This window comes from Schistosoma haematobium, chromosome 1 (genome assembly GCF_000699445.3).
Source record: "Schistosoma haematobium chromosome 1, whole genome shotgun sequence".
In the NCBI taxonomy this organism is placed as follows: domain Eukaryota; kingdom Metazoa; phylum Platyhelminthes; class Trematoda; order Strigeidida; family Schistosomatidae; genus Schistosoma; species Schistosoma haematobium.
The window spans coordinates 90647016-90665417 of record NC_067196.1 but is presented as its reverse complement, the minus strand read 5'-3'; the positions used below and the strand labels follow the sequence as shown (position 1 = coordinate 90665417).

At 35.7% G+C, this 18402-nt stretch overlaps 1 protein-coding gene across 3 annotated transcripts; it reads right to left on the bottom strand.

Moving 5' to 3' along the window:
* Positions 1-363: 363 nt before the first annotated feature.
* IDH2_1 (NAD-dependent isocitrate dehydrogenase) lies at positions 364-15450 on the bottom strand. Of its 3 annotated transcripts, XM_051210044.1 has the most exons (8): positions 15354-15450; positions 15212-15318; positions 14818-15176; positions 8858-9001; positions 6173-6309; positions 4981-5132; positions 3111-3321; positions 364-960 (listed from the first exon to the last, which is right to left on the bottom strand). In XM_051210044.1, the coding sequence occupies exons 3-8, from the start codon at positions 14959-14961 to the stop codon at positions 783-785; spliced, it is 966 nt and encodes a 321-aa protein (XP_051075530.1). In that variant the 5' UTR covers positions 14962-15176; positions 15212-15318; positions 15354-15450; the 3' UTR covers positions 364-782. The 3 variants fall into 3 exon arrangements, with proteins under 3 accessions (XP_051075530.1, XP_051075529.1, XP_051075531.1); XM_051210043.1 differs by having other exon boundaries at positions 364-3321; positions 14818-14978; positions 15011-15318; XM_051210045.1 differs by having other exon boundaries at positions 4942-5132; positions 14818-15318; positions 15354-15440.
* Positions 15451-18402: the final 2952 nt, after the last annotated feature.

The window sequence follows — 18402 nt, the reverse complement described above, 5'->3', positions numbered from 1 at the left end:
CTGACACAGTCAAACAAAGAAATAATTCATAGCTTTTCTCAATGATATCAGATAGGTAGGTAATTGTTCACCTTTGTATCGATTATTTAAATATTTGAAAAGTATTGAAAACAATATATAAGAACTCCTTTTCTTCGTGGATTGGTTGAGGTTAGACACTAACACCATTGGATGCCGGCTCAGTGGTCTGGTTGTTTAAGCGCCTGGCGCGAGACCGATAGGTCCTGGGTTCGAACGCCGCGGGGTGCGGGATCGTGGATGCGCACTGCTGAAGATTCCCATATTAGGACGAAACGGCCGTCCAGTGCTTCCAGGTTCTCCATGGTGATCTAGCTTCAATTGACTCATGATTTTAACAAGTGTATTACATTCGCTAACTAATGGATCAGTTCCCTAAATATTAGAATGATAAGTATATATAAATATCCGTGCATTTCATTCGGTAGTCCTTTACACTTCCATTCTCACTCTTGTGTTCTCGTTTAAGTAGTCAGTTTGGAGATTAACACATATAACACACCGTATATCAGTATCTGATTTTGGACACCATAGGCCATCACAACAAAAATCTTTTGAGATGATGAAAATATTCTTTATTTGATATGAATTACAAAAAAATAATAATAATAATAATAACGAAGTACAAACTTATCAATAGTATTAAACAATCAAAAAAAATTCACCATGACAGAAGAAGTGTTTACATTGATCAATTTTTGTCATTAAAACTTAGTAGGAAATGAGGGAGGGAGGAAGGAAACAAACCCAGTAAAATAAATAAACTATTTCAAATTGATTTGTTTTTTAAATCGATCAACAATTGCATCTAAGAAATCCATCGTTGTTAAATAATGTTCTAATTTCACATTTTTACTACCATAGATACAAATAGCTAAATCTTTTGTCATTCTACCTGATTCTACAGTATTAATACAAGCTTTTTCTAGATGATGACAAAATCTGTGAATCAAATGAAAATAAATAAATACAAATTTTAGAAAGAATAATTTACAATAATTTTAATTTGGAATCAAATTGAAAACATGATCAGTATATATTTGATTATAATAAAATTCTATAGTCCGCTACAACGTAGGATCAGGTACATATATGCATCGATCCAAGTTGCCATACCTCATAAACACAACAAGATGAACACCGAATTCATAGAAGTAGTTAAATCAGTGGTCGTAATATATAGAAGAAAGAATGCATATAAAGACAGTACAGGAAGAAAGAATTGGTTTGTAGAAATAAAGATATGAAGCGAATTTAATCTCATAGTTTAAGGGAAGACAGAGAGTGTATACACCCACACCATTGTGATCGATTCTAAGCCATGTCACCAAGAGTCTACAACCATTGATTACGATAGTCACACGGACCCCAACCAAGTAGTCCAGTAGTATCTAACAACATAGCTCAGACTAGAAGTTAGTGACTTCAAGTATTGATGCCACGTTTTGGTTTGACCGCCACTAACTTTCCTCCAACCATCTCCAACACTAGTCAGCATCACGCGTTGTGGTAATCGGTGTTCAAGTATATGCAACACGTGTCTCAACCATCTCAGTCGATAAAAATTCACAATTTCATCAACTGATTTACCATCATTCCCTAATACCCTGTGTCTAACCTCACTATTCTATAGTAGAAATATTCCATCAATCTTTTAACAATCAGAACCAACTAATTGTCTATCTAGAGCATTTAATCAATTTCGTTCGAAATACTAAGTAATGTCGAGCATCAAAATTACACTAACAATAACTGTAAGACGACTAAGAATTAATTTTAATCTGAAGAAAGCTACTGTCAACTATTCGCATTATTTCATTCATGACCAACAAGTTCATATGAACCATTTAAATTATATCAAAATGTCCTACTCATAAATTCAAGTTTCACACTAAAACTACTGTACATATTTGTTGAACGTGTTTTAGCCAGCCCATTAATTTGATGATAGAATTCACTTTTGATTGCTATTTAGGACCCAATAGGTTACGATGCAACTACTACGATTTAATTACAGTGAATATTTTTACTTAAGTAATACAAAGAAGAATATTAATGCAGACTCAATCGAGTTTGTTCAATGTAAATGTGGAGCTTAGTGCAACACTACTTAGGACCGATGTCAGCGATAAATGAACGAGCGTAAAATATTTTTTGAATTACCGTTCGAACAGATACTTCTATGCTGACTACTGTTGGAAATTGTTGGAAGAAAGTTAGGGGTGGCCAAACCAAAACGTGACACCAGTCCATAAAAGCACTACCTCCTAGTCTGAACCATGTCGATAGATGCAGACTACTCGGTTGGGGTCCGCGTAACTATAGTAACCAGTGGTTGGAGACTCTGGGTGACATGGCTCAAAATCGATCACAATGGGGTAAGTGTATACAGTGCTTGTCTTCTTTTAAACCATGAAATTGAAATTGCTTTATACCTTTATTTCTACAAACTAATTATTTCTTCCTTAAATAAAATCTTTCTTTTATATATTACTACCATTGAAGTGACTACTTCTATGAATTTGGTGTTCATCTTGTTGTGCTAACGCGGTATGACAATTTGGATCGACGCATATATGTACCTGCTTCTACGGTATAGATGACTGACTGATAATAAAGCAAAAACATGTGTTCCCAAAGTTTTCGATAACAGTTAATCTCTACCTTGTATCACTAGTTTAATATCGTGAAGTTATCTCTTGATTATACTCTATCGTTTCATCTACTGATCGGTACTCTATACACTCCTTGTAATAATCCTCAAAACAATGGTTTAATTTCCAAATTCCTAATGTATAAAATTGATTCATTGCTTCAAAGTTCGTCAGCTTATTTACAGTATTATTTTAGAACAACCATACAACAGTATTCTTCTCAACCTCATCCATGTCAGATTGTTCGAAAACATACATTAATCCAGAAATCATCTCACATAACAATAGCATATTTTTTACCTACATGATTTCATAATCTAAGTATTACATAATGAACAAGTCAATAGTTTGACTAAGTCACTATATTACGAATGATTAATAAAAACATAACAGAGATTTTTCATTAGGTTACTTTTTATACAAATAAATAAAACTTACTCAATTAACTGATTATTTCCATCTAATTTGCCTCTATGTTCCAAACCCCTAGTCCATGCAAATATAGAAGCAATTGGATTTGTACTAGTTGGAAGACCTTTTTGATGCTCTCTATAATGACGTGTAACAGTTCCATGAGCTGCTTCAGATTCAATAGTTTTTCCATCAGGACACATTAATACAGATGTCATAAGACCTAATGATCCATAACCTTAAAAATATACAATTTTATATGAAACAAATATCATATACAATTTGAGACTCATTTTAGATTGATAATTTTGTCATTAAAAAACAACTACATGACTGTAGAATTTAAACCACAATAGTATATCCTTTCACATTAAACTATAGACTACTTAGAAGAGCATAAACTTGTTCATTAACAGAGATGGGATAAAAATGACAGACACTTTGTTATTATTAAAAAGGTAGCACAACTAAAATGATTTAGCAAGTATGGTACCACTAAAAATCAATGGCAATCCTTCTTAATTGTAATTTGATTTGTTCAAAAACAAGTAGCTGAAACTATGAGCATAAGAAAAGTTAAAGACTCTATTGAAAGGATTGAAAATCAATATTTCTGACGAATATTAAACTAATAGAAATACTAAATTGCTAAATAAAATACATTTTTGAAGAAATAAATTTTCAAATTCACATACTGACCCAAAGTATGTTCTGTTATTGATTAAGATCACTAACCGATTGATGTTAGACCACCTTTGGAAACCTGGAAGTACTGGGCGGCCGCTTCGTTCTATTGTGGGACTCCTCAGCAGTGCGCATTCACGGTCCCGCTTGCGGGCTTCAAACTCAGGGCCTTCAGTTTCTCGCGCGCGAACGCTTAATCTACTGGACCCCTGAGCCGGCATCCAAAGGTGATAGTGTCCAACACCAACCAATCCACGAAATTGCGCGACCATCTTCTGATGTACTGAGGTGGATACCTGTCTCTACCCGACATGGATTAGCTCCACTGGTCACAGCTTCTCACTGTACTGTTAATTGACTTTCAGTGCATTTCATTCGTATTAATTTATTGAGTACAAAGTTAGGTTATTTGATTTCTAGTAGATTTTCGCTGTATTTATTAGCTTATCATGATCTAGCGTTGGTGGATATGGAAGATTGACCTAGGGGAGTTGGAAAACCCTGATTCCAAACCAGTTAGTTGTGCACATGGGCTCCAGGATCCTGAAGGAACAAATGGCTACCATGAGACTGCATCTCCTGACGTTGATTCACTGCCCGGTGGATCAGACTTTTAGGTCCAATGCTCCGGGTGTGTTCCCCTAAGAAAACCACCTGATTCGGTCTGGGCACCCTGTCAGTATTACAACCCACACACAAATCAAGTGACTTGTGTGACGCATACGTATTCGGTGCTCCTTTGTACTAATATTAATCTGTTCAAATAAATAATAATAAATAAATAAGTAATTTAAAGAGAAAATCCACATTTCATAATAGGTTAATGGAGATTTTTCAAAATTCCGAGTTATGTCAGGATGCAGATAATAAATGACTAGACCAGACCGATTACGTATCGATTAAACTAGTTTGTTGATCACAGTAAAATACTGGACCTTTCGACAATCAAATTTCAGATTATTTGGTAAAGCATTAGGCCAATTATCGCAAAAAATCCATTGATTCAGATCTGTTTGTGACATTAATATTTTGCCAATTTCAAATCTAATCAAATTTAAGGATATTTTGGGCCTTAATGACAAAGGTACATCAGCTACTGATTTTCATGCAGTCTGTGATTGAAAACATGTAAACTGTAAGTCAATATAGATCAGACAGAAATCAATTATCTTACTTGTACTCTAAAAATCATAGTTAAGAAGGTTGAAATTACCCTGAGCAATAACATCACTTTGAACATCACCATCATAATTTTTACAAGCCCAAACAAAACCGCCATCTGATTTAAGTGTTTGTGCCACCATATCATCAATTAATCGATGTTCATACCAGATTTTATTATTTTCAAACTTCTTTTGATAATCCCTTATAAGATAGATATATAAAGAAAATGATAATAGCGCACTGAACATCTACCTAAGAATTTTTTATGTACGACCTAATTGTTGAAAGGGGTATGTATTACTATAAACGAGATGTATTGAAATACTATCAAATGCATATGGACAGTCATCAATTCCTGATTGCCAAACCGTTGAACGATACTTCTTCCTTAAGTGAATAGGTTAGCAGTGAACTTGGTGACCACTTACCCAATATTCAAACATGAACTATATAAAATAATTCCACGGAAATGGTAGGAAAGAATAAATGAATAAGATGGAGAGTTAAAGTAAAACAACTATTTCGACATTTGACAATTTACTCATTGAAAGAAATATATAACACTTCTGCCTTCTGTAAGTCACAAAAAGAAAAAGTTTGCTAGATTAGTGCTAAGTGGCAGCCTACAACTTCCTGGTCGGAGTCCGAAAAATTGTGCAACCCAGTAGATTTTACCACATATGGCTGTAGTCTTATGTCGTATTATTGGTAAACCGTAAGACCTAACTTTAAGCTGAATGAAATCACTTGAGTTCTTGTTTGAAATTTATCTTTTTAATGTTTCATATTGCCTTTAATATTATCACTAACATTACTGACTTTTTCCTTTTGTTTTTCTAACAGAAGATTCTCATTATAAAAGGTTTAGAAGTTCCCGTCGTTAATATTTAGAACTGGAATTCATCACTTTCTATTGTTATATGTGTATTAAAAGCGGAAAGTGCTGGGTTCAAGTCTCAATGTGAACATCAACGCTAATATGCAAGTACATTTAGTAAATAAATCTTATATAGGACGGAATAGACATCTTGGATTCCCCTATTAACCATACACCACAATACACTAAAGTAACGTTATTATATTTAGTATAGTGCTTTTGTCTGTCCTTGATCGTGCTATAGACTACGTCACAATTAAATAATTAAAAAATTTGATAATCATCACTTCGATTGTACATACATTTATAAAATAGTTGAAGAAAGTATATTACTAATAAATGAGTTAAAAATCAAGTTTCTTACTGGCTATACACCTCTTGAAATATATCTTTGAATCTACCATCATATTGTTTCAAGATAGTGTTCTTAGTACTCAAATATAAAGGCCAATTTTTATTTAATGCATATTCGAAACAGCTACGTGCAAAACCATAAATACTCTAAATAAATAAATAAAAACTTTAATATTGAAAAATTATCAGGATAAAGGAAACTAGTATGTTTAATAAATTATCATTATTTATTTGAACAGATTAATATTAGTACAAAGGAGCACCGAATACGTATGCGTCACACAAGTCACCTGATTTGTGTGTGGGTTGTGATACTGACAGGGTGCCCAGACCGAATCAGGTGGTTTTCTTAGGAGACCACACTCGGAGCATTGGACCTAAAAGTCTGATTCACCGGGCAGTGAATCAACGTCAGGAGATGCAGTCTCATGGTAGCCATTTGTTCCTTCAGGATCCTGGAGCCCATGTGCACAACTAACTGGTTTGGAATCAGGGTTTTCCAACTCCCCTAGGTCAATCTTCCATACCCACCAACCCGATTAAAGCGATGGACATTCGCTATCAAGTTCGTAAACGACACCGCTGCCTTGAGAAGCCAATGAGTAGGACTTGCCTGGCAGTGGCTGTATACGCGTGGCCATATGAGAGCATTTCGAGAGGGAGAGCAGACTCTCCCTACCCTCGGTTGTATCAGGGCAGTTGCGGGCTTATTATGGTATAAGCTGTGCATAAAATTACTAAATGAGCAAATAACTATGGAAAAGTCTATGAAATTTAGTAACTATTTAATAATTAATATAAAAAGAGAAACTAAAAGTACAATGAGTTTGACAGGTTGAAATTAGTCATAATGAGAATAATAATTTAACATTATGAGTGGAAACATTTTTTTTCAATGAAACAAAAATGTATGGACACTATGTAAAGATCAAGTAAAATAAAATTAGATAAATAGAGATACATCATTAAATATTCTGTATACAACTTATGCCTTAAACTATAGGTAATTAAAGCTTCTGAATTGTGAAGCAGGTTTGAGCCTAGACCTCTAAGAATTGTTGGATGGATCTTGTGGGTGATAAAAACAGAAGGATTTGAAGTTGAATATCATGATTATACTAAATACTTTGTTACTATTCACTACAATATATTGACAGATGTGCTCACATGTGAAGAATAGTTTGATATCGAAGCTTAGAGAGCACATTTTAAAACTTTCAGCTGTGGTAACTTTTGCTTTATCCAAAAAAATGACTATGGTTTGCTATCAGGTGGTTTGGCAAACAAAATGTATTTTGAATCAACCAATTCAACAGAGCTTCCAAAAGTATAACACACAACATGTCTCTTAATTTCAAGGTTGGATGGAAATATGGAAATAAGATAAGCATAATTTGTAAATAAATTTCATTAATGCTTCCCTTCTATTCAATTCAATTTAATTTCTACGTCTTTCAGTACTGATTGTAAAAATCTGATGTGAATACATTTCGTGAATTGGTTATCACTTTTAAGTATACCGTAATTATTAATCCACTCTTCGCTCTCAAATAAACTTTTAACCGTCTACTAGGCATGTGTTAGCGCTTAAACTAATGATATTTAATGAAGTAGTTCAGTGTATTGCCCTCTTAACTTGAGAGTCGCATCAGTCCTGATAGACAGGTGTCTGACAAAATTTCGGCACGATTGGCTTCTACCGACTTTCGTCATTTGTGGAATGAACTCGTTCAGAAGTACTTTTTGACTGATCCCACCTAATATTCTTGTGTTGTTCCTTTTTAGTATTTAAACTTGGATTAATTTTGATTAGGTTATTTATTCTCTGAAGAAGTGGTTTACACTGAGTCACAAAACGTCAGAAAATCTAATTTTTCTATTCATAAGGGATATGATAAATATATTATTTAATTTATAGTCATTATATTTGAAATCACCTTGGAACTATGAATTTGTGAAGTCTGGATCGTTCCAATCAGAATCAAATCAAAACTCTTAAGTAACTGTTTGCTATAAATATTTACTTTTAATATAGTTATGATACTTGATTATATATTCTTTAATGGTATATAACCTAGAAATTTAACCAATTATTCACCCAATTTGATTTTCAACACATAATCTCTTAACTGATTCGGTTTGGGTACCTGGGCAGTATCACAGCCCTCACACATATCAAATGAGGTCTGTATGACGCATATGTATTTGGTGCCTCCTTGGACCAATATCTATATGTTAAAATAAATTAATTAATAAACTGTCCCACCATTTTTGATTAGTCAATCATCAAGAAATGGAATTTCAGAGTGAAATATTGTAAACTTGAATGATTAGTGGTAAATATGGAAATAAGATTATTTGCATATCATACTTCATGTTGAACATGACAAATGTGTTGAAGGAATTTAATATAAAGTTGGTTTATCAATCCTTGAATTGAGATTGCAACAGACTTTATAACTATGACTCACCATGTTTTATTTGTTTACGACAGACAATTTGTTCTTAAACCATAGATAAACTTGGCGGCACAAATTCACCACTTAAGCTAAAATGACTTACTGAATATATGTGAACCAAAATAGGATTTCGCGGAACGTAATTGGAACATTAGACGTTGTTTTTTTTAAACATAATATAGAGGTAAATGACAAACATTAATCAAACCATAAAGTAAAAACCGCTATTTACATACTTCATCTGTATTGTACATACTAAGGCCTATTCCACCTCCGTTGAAGTCGAAAACTTTCACACGTTTTTCAAGTCCAGACGATTTGGGTGTAAATACAAGTTCCAAAACACCTTGTTCTTTAATGACCATATCTGTAGCTTTGTACTTGTAAAATCAAATTGAAATATACGGATCATCAATTATATAATACTCATACAGGAAAATAATTAAGACAATGGAAAGCGTGAAAAAAATGAAGTTAATTAGTAACCACTACATAAGTGAGAGAATAAGATAGATAAATGAGGATAGAAATGTAGGGCAAACAGTATATACCCGTATGAATTCTCACGATCTACAATACGATGCATCAACTATAAAACAATGCATGGGTAAGCAGTGTAATTGCTCTTTCGTATAAATCTCACTTGTGCCAAATGTGGAGAAAGTAAACAAAAGCAAGACATTTTTATGAATGTGCCGAAATTTTGTGAACAGGTATCAAGTGACAAAATAATACATAGTAAAAACACTATTCCCCACTATGAAGCGCATATCATAGGCAGTGAGATTTTTGAAATAGAACAGTGTGATATTGCAAAGGTAAGAAACAAATAAGAGTTTAAAAAAGATAACTTAGTGAGGGAATTATGAATCAATAAAAGCTAGAGTTAAGGAAGAATTTTAGTCAGTGGCACATGGTTACTCAGATCGCAGGCGCACACATATTTATGTAACCCGGGAATAATGTGTGTACTAATTATATTGACATAATTAGTATATGATGTTAGTTGTGAACAGAATGTCTGGCAGCATATAGACAAGAAGATCGAACAGTGAAGAATGAAAACAGAATGCAATTTGTATGAAAATGAAAGAACAATGAAGTCTGAGTCATTATGAGACAATTGATGGACATTTTGCAAATTATGTATTTACTATTTGATTATTAGATTTTATTAACAAGTCCTGTAATTTTGTGTTAAATACATTCGATTGTCCCCACTGGTGTTCTTGTTCACTACAAAAACACTGAAAAATCTGTACTACACACGATATTCGGGTATCACAATTATAACAATGGTGAATACGCAGAAAACACAAACCATCTGATTTTCTAATCTTTATGGAGTTAGTCGGCAAACTACCTTACTTCTCACCATAATGAATGTGATGTCCAGTTACATAGACTAGTGCCCATATTGCAACTTGATCAGTAACATTCGATCGACACTAAGGATTCGAAAAATAGAACACTAGTCACTACTAAGTGATTAGTCAATTGTAAACTTCCTTATTTCGAATTTTTTTATCAACTTAGTGGCATTTTTACTAATTACGTACTTACTCCTCGTGGAGGAGCATAGGCTGCCCATTAACATTCTCTATCCAATCCAATCCTTGACTAACCGTTCCAATTGCTATTCATCCTTTTGATGTCTGTTCCCAATACTTGACGTATTGTGTTCTTTGGTCTGTCATTTTTTCGTTTCCCATCACGATTCAAAGTTAGCGCTTGCTTCGTGATGCAAATTGATGATTTCCGCAATATATATATCTTATTAATTTCCAAGGTCTAATTTCTAATTTCCTCTTCAGATGGAAGCTGCTTTGTTCTCTCCTACAGTAAGCTGTGGCTGATAGTATCCGGCCAACGGACACTGAGTATCTTGTATAGAAAATTGTCTAGAAATACTTGTACGTTTTGACGATGGTTGTGGAAGTTCTCCAAGTTTCAGTCTCATACAGTAGAACTGTCTTGACGTTCGTATTGAAGATTCTGACTTTGGTATTGGTTGAAAGTTGTTTTTAGTTCCATATGTTCTTCAATTGTAGGAATGCGGCCCTTGCTTTACCAATCCTCGCCTTTACGTCTGCATCCAAATCCTTCTCGTTTATCGATGATGCTTCCCAGGTATGTGAAGGATTCTACATATTCCAGAGTTTCGCCACTAAGTGTGATTGGATTGCTTTTCTCCGTGTTGTATTTCAAGACTTTGGTTTTCCCCTTGTGTATGTTGAGACCTACTGATGCAGAGACTGCTGCTACACTTGCTATCTTTATCTGCACTTGTTCGTGTGTATGCAATAGGAGGGCTAGGTCATCTGCGAAGTCCAAATCGTCTAATTGATTCTGAGCTGTTCATTGTATTCCGTGTTTTCCTTCAGATGTCAAGGTCTTCATAATCCAGTCAACCACCAGAAGAAAGAGAAAGAGGGAGAGTAAGCAGCCTTGTCTTACTCCGGTCCTTACCTGGAACGCATCTGTCAGTTGTCCTCCATTCACGACTTGTAGTGTAATCCATCGCATGAATTCCGTGTGATGTTGACGATTTTCTCAGCTACTCATAAAAGTGTCCAAGAAGGTTCCATAAGTTCCTCCTATACACACTGTGGTATCGAAGTAATTTGAAAATCTCTGACTGATGACTCGGAAATGCAAAAGAAGCAACCGTCAACACTCAGGCTGTGGATACCCTGTGGAGTAGCGTGCAGCGCAATGAGGGCAAATAATAGTACCACAAAGTTTGCACGAATCTAACGCCTGCTGCTTTCAAACGATTTGGTAAAAATGGATGCTGCTCGGATGCAAACAACTTGCAATGGTGAACGCTGCTTAACGGCATATTAGCAAGCGCAACCGAAATGGATGTAATGATGTTCTATCTGTCGATACACAATCGGTGTGCACTCGTCCCAAACAGGTTCAGAGTTGATTGAACTACATGGCCCAACGCAGGAAGAACTGAATTCAAAGTGGTCTGTTGGGGACGAAAATTCAAGAAAGGAGGTTCATTATGTGTCCCGCCCTATTGTAGATCTCATATTGACCCACAGTAAATCCTGTCTTCAAAATGGGTACAAAACACAAGACTGGGGACTATCGACCCATAAGCCTAACCAGCGTAGTTGCTAAATTTAAAAAAACATTATTCGGAATTATTTCGACGAAAACTGGATTCATTTTGAAAAGCAGAACGGCTTTAAAACAAGTTATTCATGTCTCATAATCTTATTAGTAGCTCATGAGAGTTGGTGCACTCTCAAAGATCAAAATTTATCGACAGATGTAGCCTACATTGAATTTAGTAAGGCTTTCAACAAAGTTCCTCACAACCAGCTGTCCTCTAAGTTAAGCAATATCGAGATTGGAGGCGATTTATTTAAGTGTACGGGTTAACTACGAGCTGTCTAGCTGGGAAACTGTGCTTAGCGAGGTATCTCAAAGCACAGTTTTGGGGCCAATGTTGTTCCTCCTGTTTGTATATAAACTTCCTAGTCTCTTACCACCAGTGCTGAAGATATCAAGATATGGAGAGCGATAAAAAGTAAAAGTGATAGTTTAGAGCTTCAAAACGACCTAGATAAGACATATGAATAGTCTAGAATTTGGCAGTTGCAGATGAATGCTTTCAAGTTCATTGTGATTAATATTGGTCACCAAGGTACAGATACATACACGGTAAATAACACAGAGATGCCCGTTGTTCAGACAAAATGACCTGAAACTCATCGTTAGCCAAGACATAAAAACTACTACACACTACCGTGTGATAGCCAAAAAAAGTATCAAAACCCCATGGCCTATACGTAAAGCCATCAGCCATGTCGATGCTAAAAATCTTTTTGACTTTGTATACAGTGTTCGTTCAAAGAACCACAACTAAGTTAATTCCCGGAATTTCAAAGCTCCGGTATAATGGCGAACTGGCTAAACCAAACCTACTTCCTTTGTCACATTGAAGGGCCAGATGTGACTTGATTGCAGTTTTTTAATTACTTAATGATAAATTAACATCCGATATGTCCTGTATTCTCCTCTTGCAAAACAGAGAATTTACGGAGATATCATAAAATGGTCTACAATCCCAGAACAAATTACTTGTCAGCTGTCAGTCAGCTACAACGTGTGACCAGGCACATATGTGTATCAGTCCAAGTTACCATACCTCATTAGCACAACAAGATGAACACCGGATTCATAGAAGTAGTTAATTCAGTGGTGGTAATTTATAAGAGAAAGATTGCGTATAAAGGCATGGTACAGGAAGAAAGAATTAGTACGTAGAAAGTTTAAGAGAGGACAGAGAATGTACACACCTACGCCATTGTGATCGATTCTGAGCCATGACACCCAGTCTCAAACTATTGGTTACGATTGTCACGCGGACCCCAACCTAGTAGTCTGCATCTACCAACATGGCTCAGACTAGAAGTTAGTGACTTCAGGCACTGATGCCACGTTTTGGTTTGGCCGCCCCTAACTTTCTTCCAACCATCCTCAACACTAGTCAGCATTGTGCTTTGTGGTAATCGGTGTTCAAGTATACGTAACACGTGTTTCAACCATCTCAGTCCATAAAAATTCACAACCTCATCAACTGATTTACCATCATTCCCTAATACCCTGTCTGACCTCACTATTACTTACCCCGTGATCCCAGAAGATACAAGCAATATTTCTAAGACATCTGTGATCAAGTAGTAGTAACTTACGAGTATTTTCTACTCTTAATGGCCACGTTTCGCAGCCGTACAGTAGAACAGAACCGGCTTCGTTTTGGGCACCTGGGCAGTATAACAGTCCACACACAAATCAAGTGACTTAGGTGGCGCATATGTATTCGGTGCTCCTTTGTACCAATATTAGTGTTCAGATAAATAAATAATTTCACCAAACAGAACTATGTCATCTGCGTATTCTAAGTGGACCTCCTGGAAGGAGACCAATGTCCGAGAATTCAGTCGACGAGAACGTTATTTCCATCATTATGTCTATGATGAGGTTGGAAAAAAATGGAGATATTGGACAACCTTGACGGACACCACTGAAGGTTGCAAATTCAGGTGACAGTTCGCCATAAGCTCTGGCTCAACTAGTAGCGTTCGAGTAAAGAGCCTTAACTTGTCAGCTAACTATCGACTTTCCAATCGCATCATCAACGAATGGAATTCATTACTTCAAAACGTGACTGAAGCTCCATCCGTTAATCCATTCGATGGTTAGGTCAACTGGAAGATTACTATTGTCATGACTAACACAGGCCACTCAGCCTCCTTTTCTTTCCAAACTCAAGCTGAAACTTTCCAAACCTATCTAGTTCACTAGTATTGTTACAAGTTGGGACAGTGAACAGACAGGTTTAGTCGTCTCAACAATACATTTGAATTGACATTGTGTGCCCTAACAACAGTAAATGAAGTTATGAAGTAATATTTAAAAACTAACAATTCTTATCTGGAACTGTAGGCGGTTTCACATTCTGTGCAAAGTTATGAAAATATAGTGTTTGACAAAATAACAAGCGACACTATGTCATCAAAGACAGGATGCCTTATGCAGAATAAGATTACGTAAATCATGAACAGAAACTATGATAAAGCAATCAAACTGCAAGTACCGATGTCAGCTAACGAAAGGAAGTTCATTTTTGAATAATAACCCTTTTAATTGTAATAGAAATTGATTTTCATCGTCTGAAGAACCTACCCACAGACGAATGAGAACACGAAAATATGGTGTCACAGGAATAAACGGAAACTCACAAGTTTGTTACTCGGATACCTTGGGTTTTCAATAACAATAATGAGTTTAAAATGTATGAAAACAATGGAAGTGTTAGTCATATATGGCGCACATGAAAATGAGCAATGAAACATTGGTTCTATTATAAACAATGTTAGGCGAAAACGTTACTACTGTAAGAGACAAATTTCCATTGGTTTACATAATGACAGTCATAGTGATTCGAAACAAAAATAATAAGATAAACTTAAAAATCAAGATCACAAGACGAGGAGTGAATACATGAATACAGGGTGAGACGAACGCGGCTAGGGCAAAGCGAAGTCAGTCGTAAACCTAGGCCTAAGTATTCCACCCTCATATATTTCTGATCTTAATAAACGCAGTATTTTATAATATTTGACTTTCGGCTAAGAATTATATCGTTTATTTGCATTTAAACAAGTTAAGTTACTTGATCTCCATGAGCATGACGGCCAATCACAATCGGTTTTGTCCATCCAGGAACAAGTCGAGGAACGTTTGCACATAAAATAGGTTCGCGGAAAACAGTACCACCAAGGATATTACGAATAGTCCCGTTTGGAGACAGCCACATCTCTTTTAAATTAAACTCTGAAAATCACCGATGATCCAAAATAACAAACCTTTTACACGTTCTTCATCAGGAGTTATGGTCGCACACTTGATCCCCACATTATATTGTTTAATAGCATGTGCTGCCTCAATCGTTACTTGATCATTAGTTCGGTCACGATTGGGAAGTCCCAGGTCGTAATATTTACACTCAACGTCCACGAACGGAAATATAAGCTACTATGTATCCGATAAATATCATTTTTAGTTACAGTGGATTTGATTTTATCCCAGATTATATGAGTCATTTCGTCTCCATCCAAATCAACAACTGGATTCGCTACTCTGATTCGCGCGTGATGTAGACACCTAACTACACCTTAGCGCAAGTGAAAAAACAAACGACTAACGTACTTCCAGAACTCAAGCTAAGAGTCTTCTTAAAATATGACAAAAGATGGGACGTACCAACCATCTTACAGTCAGGATTTTCGAAAATCTGCTGAACTACATAGCGTAACTCTTGTTGATGAATTCAAACAACAAATACAGTATAATTTCACATTTGTGTAGTAGGAACGGAAGGTATTCAGCTTATGTTATTCGTTTTCTAGTAGGCTTCTGAGAGTGTCTGGTCTCTTCTTAAATGAGTCAATTGAAGGTACGATCACAGCGTGTAACAGGTTCCAAGAACTTGTGGTGTTAGTCATTAGTTTTAGCCCATAATATATCTTATTCTAGTTTCCGGACATTCCATTCCATTCATTCTACTTGAGTCATATTTTGACCTTGTTAATTATTCGCTTATTAGCCTTGACTGTTTTCATATGAGCGTATATGTGTGTACACTTCATGTCCCATGACTCATCACATGTCTGTAGTTTATTTTGTCTGCCTATAAATATTGAGTAATGCCCGGCTTGAAATGGAGTTGGCTTTCCAGCCATTTTCCCTGCGTGTCATTTTGCTTTGCTGTTTCATTCTCTTCATGTACAAAATATATGTATTCACAATTCCATTCTCGTTATTCGACTTATTTAATTCCGTTATTGGATAACGCGATTTAAGTCGACGATGATATACGAGAATAGGCGATAACAAACATTTATACGATCTTGGAGTCAGATCCTCGGGCCACCAAAAACTGACGACTCTCTATGAAAACCTGAATGCAACTGGTATTTTGTTCATTTCTGGTTCTTCTGCTTGTCTTATATGTCCTCTGAGTTGTTTTAATATGCTAGGAAGAAAAATTGAGGTTATCTCAGGTCCAATATCATTTCATAGTATTTCATACATTGAAATCAGATCTACGGTAATACATAGTTAAGTGGTTAACCACTCTTTATACAATAAACCTCGGAATCCTGGATCTACACGAGTATTTGATCTTTGTACTTCCTCCAGGATATCCGAATCGCCTTTTAAACAGGGTTTTGCAGCCTTAGTTTTCAATTTTAAACCTCACTAAATGTCTATTTTAAAGTCCAAGAGGTTTTACACCCTTTTGCTGTGATCTCACGGCAATGAGTCATGGTCCTAAAGTTTCTTTCTTCAGCAGAAGAAAAAGTAACTTTTAAGGGGTAGCTCTCCAGAGTACTTTCAGAATCTCTCTCTTGTTTTGTTCTGTAAAGCTTATGAATGCTAAACACTGCCACTATTTCTGGAAGCAGCTTGCCTATTGAGAACTTAATATGGCTTAGATAGTGTTCAAATCTAGCCTTTGGTTCCTTTAAACAGTGCCTATTCTTCTGAATCTCAGTCCAAGTTTGAAGAAAGTTAGTTTTGTCGGAGGAAGGTTATTAACCCGTACCGCAAATATGGTCTGGGTCTGGAAATGCCCACTTATATAGCATTCCTGTGCTCGTCAGTCCTAACACTTTTCACTCAGTGTTGGCTGGAAACCGGGTTGAACCATTTACTAAAGTCTAACGTTGATGAGAAGCGTAGATAAAATGCTGATCATTGATGTCTTGTTTATTCATGAGGAGTTATCAATCGCTTTCTGAAACACGTTAGATTTTGTTCGTGTTTGGACGTTGTTTGATTAGTTGCTGTGTTAAAATAAAGTGGTACCAGGGGGTTAAATAAGTTGGTGTAATCGCTTCATTATTTCTCTTTTAGACCTCTAAATATAATGGTTTTGAGAGATGGTTGTGTTGGATGTGTTTACCAGTAGTTGATAGTGCTGCTGAGTAGTGGCTTCGTAATTAATTCGTCGGATGTGTCAGAAATTTTAATTGAGTTATGTCCAGTATCATCACTTCGATGTCAGTCACTAATTTGGTTCACAATGTCATGATTCTATTCAGGAAATAAATAATTTAACTCACACCTTCAGATTCCACTACCTACTTCAATCTTTTTTATTTATATGTTGGGTCAACAACTGTAGTGCGACTGGAGTACAACCACCTCAGATAGTTCCATGTTTGCCTTTTTGATATCTCGTAATCAATTCGAATTGAGTACACAATACGTTCAGCCAAAGGAATATACAAAGTTTATAAAGACCCTGTACAATTTGTGTTTGACGGCATCGTGCTGAGAATTATAAATTGTACCTAAACATAATATTGAATAAAGCCACCAATAATAATAATAATAATAAATTGTCAGACTTTCTGATCACTTGTTATTATTGACTGCTGACACATCTAATTATCAATGTGAAGTCCTGGCAGTCAACGTTAGGTGATTAGGAGATAACTGACAACATACTAATATAACAAACACTATGGAAAAAAGTTACTTCCTTATTTTGCATAGACATAACATGTCCTATTTTATTCCACTGACCGACAGGATGTTTGTGCATTTAAATTTTTGTATCATGTTGCCTACTTGCTCCACTCTTTGCATAATAAAAGGTACGAATTTGTAACAGCTTAGGTTGATTGGTTAAGAATTCACCTCAAACAACTAAGCATATGTCAAAACAATATAGTTCAAGTATTCATTCACTTCCTTATTTTGTATAGGCATTATATTTCCTATTATCTTATATTGAATGTTGAGAGGCTTTGTTTGTCTGAACAAATAATCCCACGCTCTACTGTGACTGATCTAAAGTAAGATCTAAAATAAAGACCTATTCACTACTTGTCTGGTTTCTTCCATCAGTAGAACGAGGGTTACATACAGACACGAAATTGGTGATCCCGACGTGATAGTTATGTTTTCCCATTGCAACAATTGCTTTAAAACGGGTTCTCTGGACAACACAAGTCTGCTTTTGAACTGGAATGTTTTTGAGGACTTCATCTTTTAAACTTGAACCCAATATGGTATCTATAATTTCACACTCCTTAATTGGAAGGCTGAACATGTATATTCCTTCTAATATAGTGATTTTCCCGTCGAATACCAGACGTCCCAACTGAGTAACGGGCTTCCATTCTTTTGTTGTAACGGATCTAGGAGTATTGGTATACTATGATCTGAAGTCTTGTGTTGGCTGCAA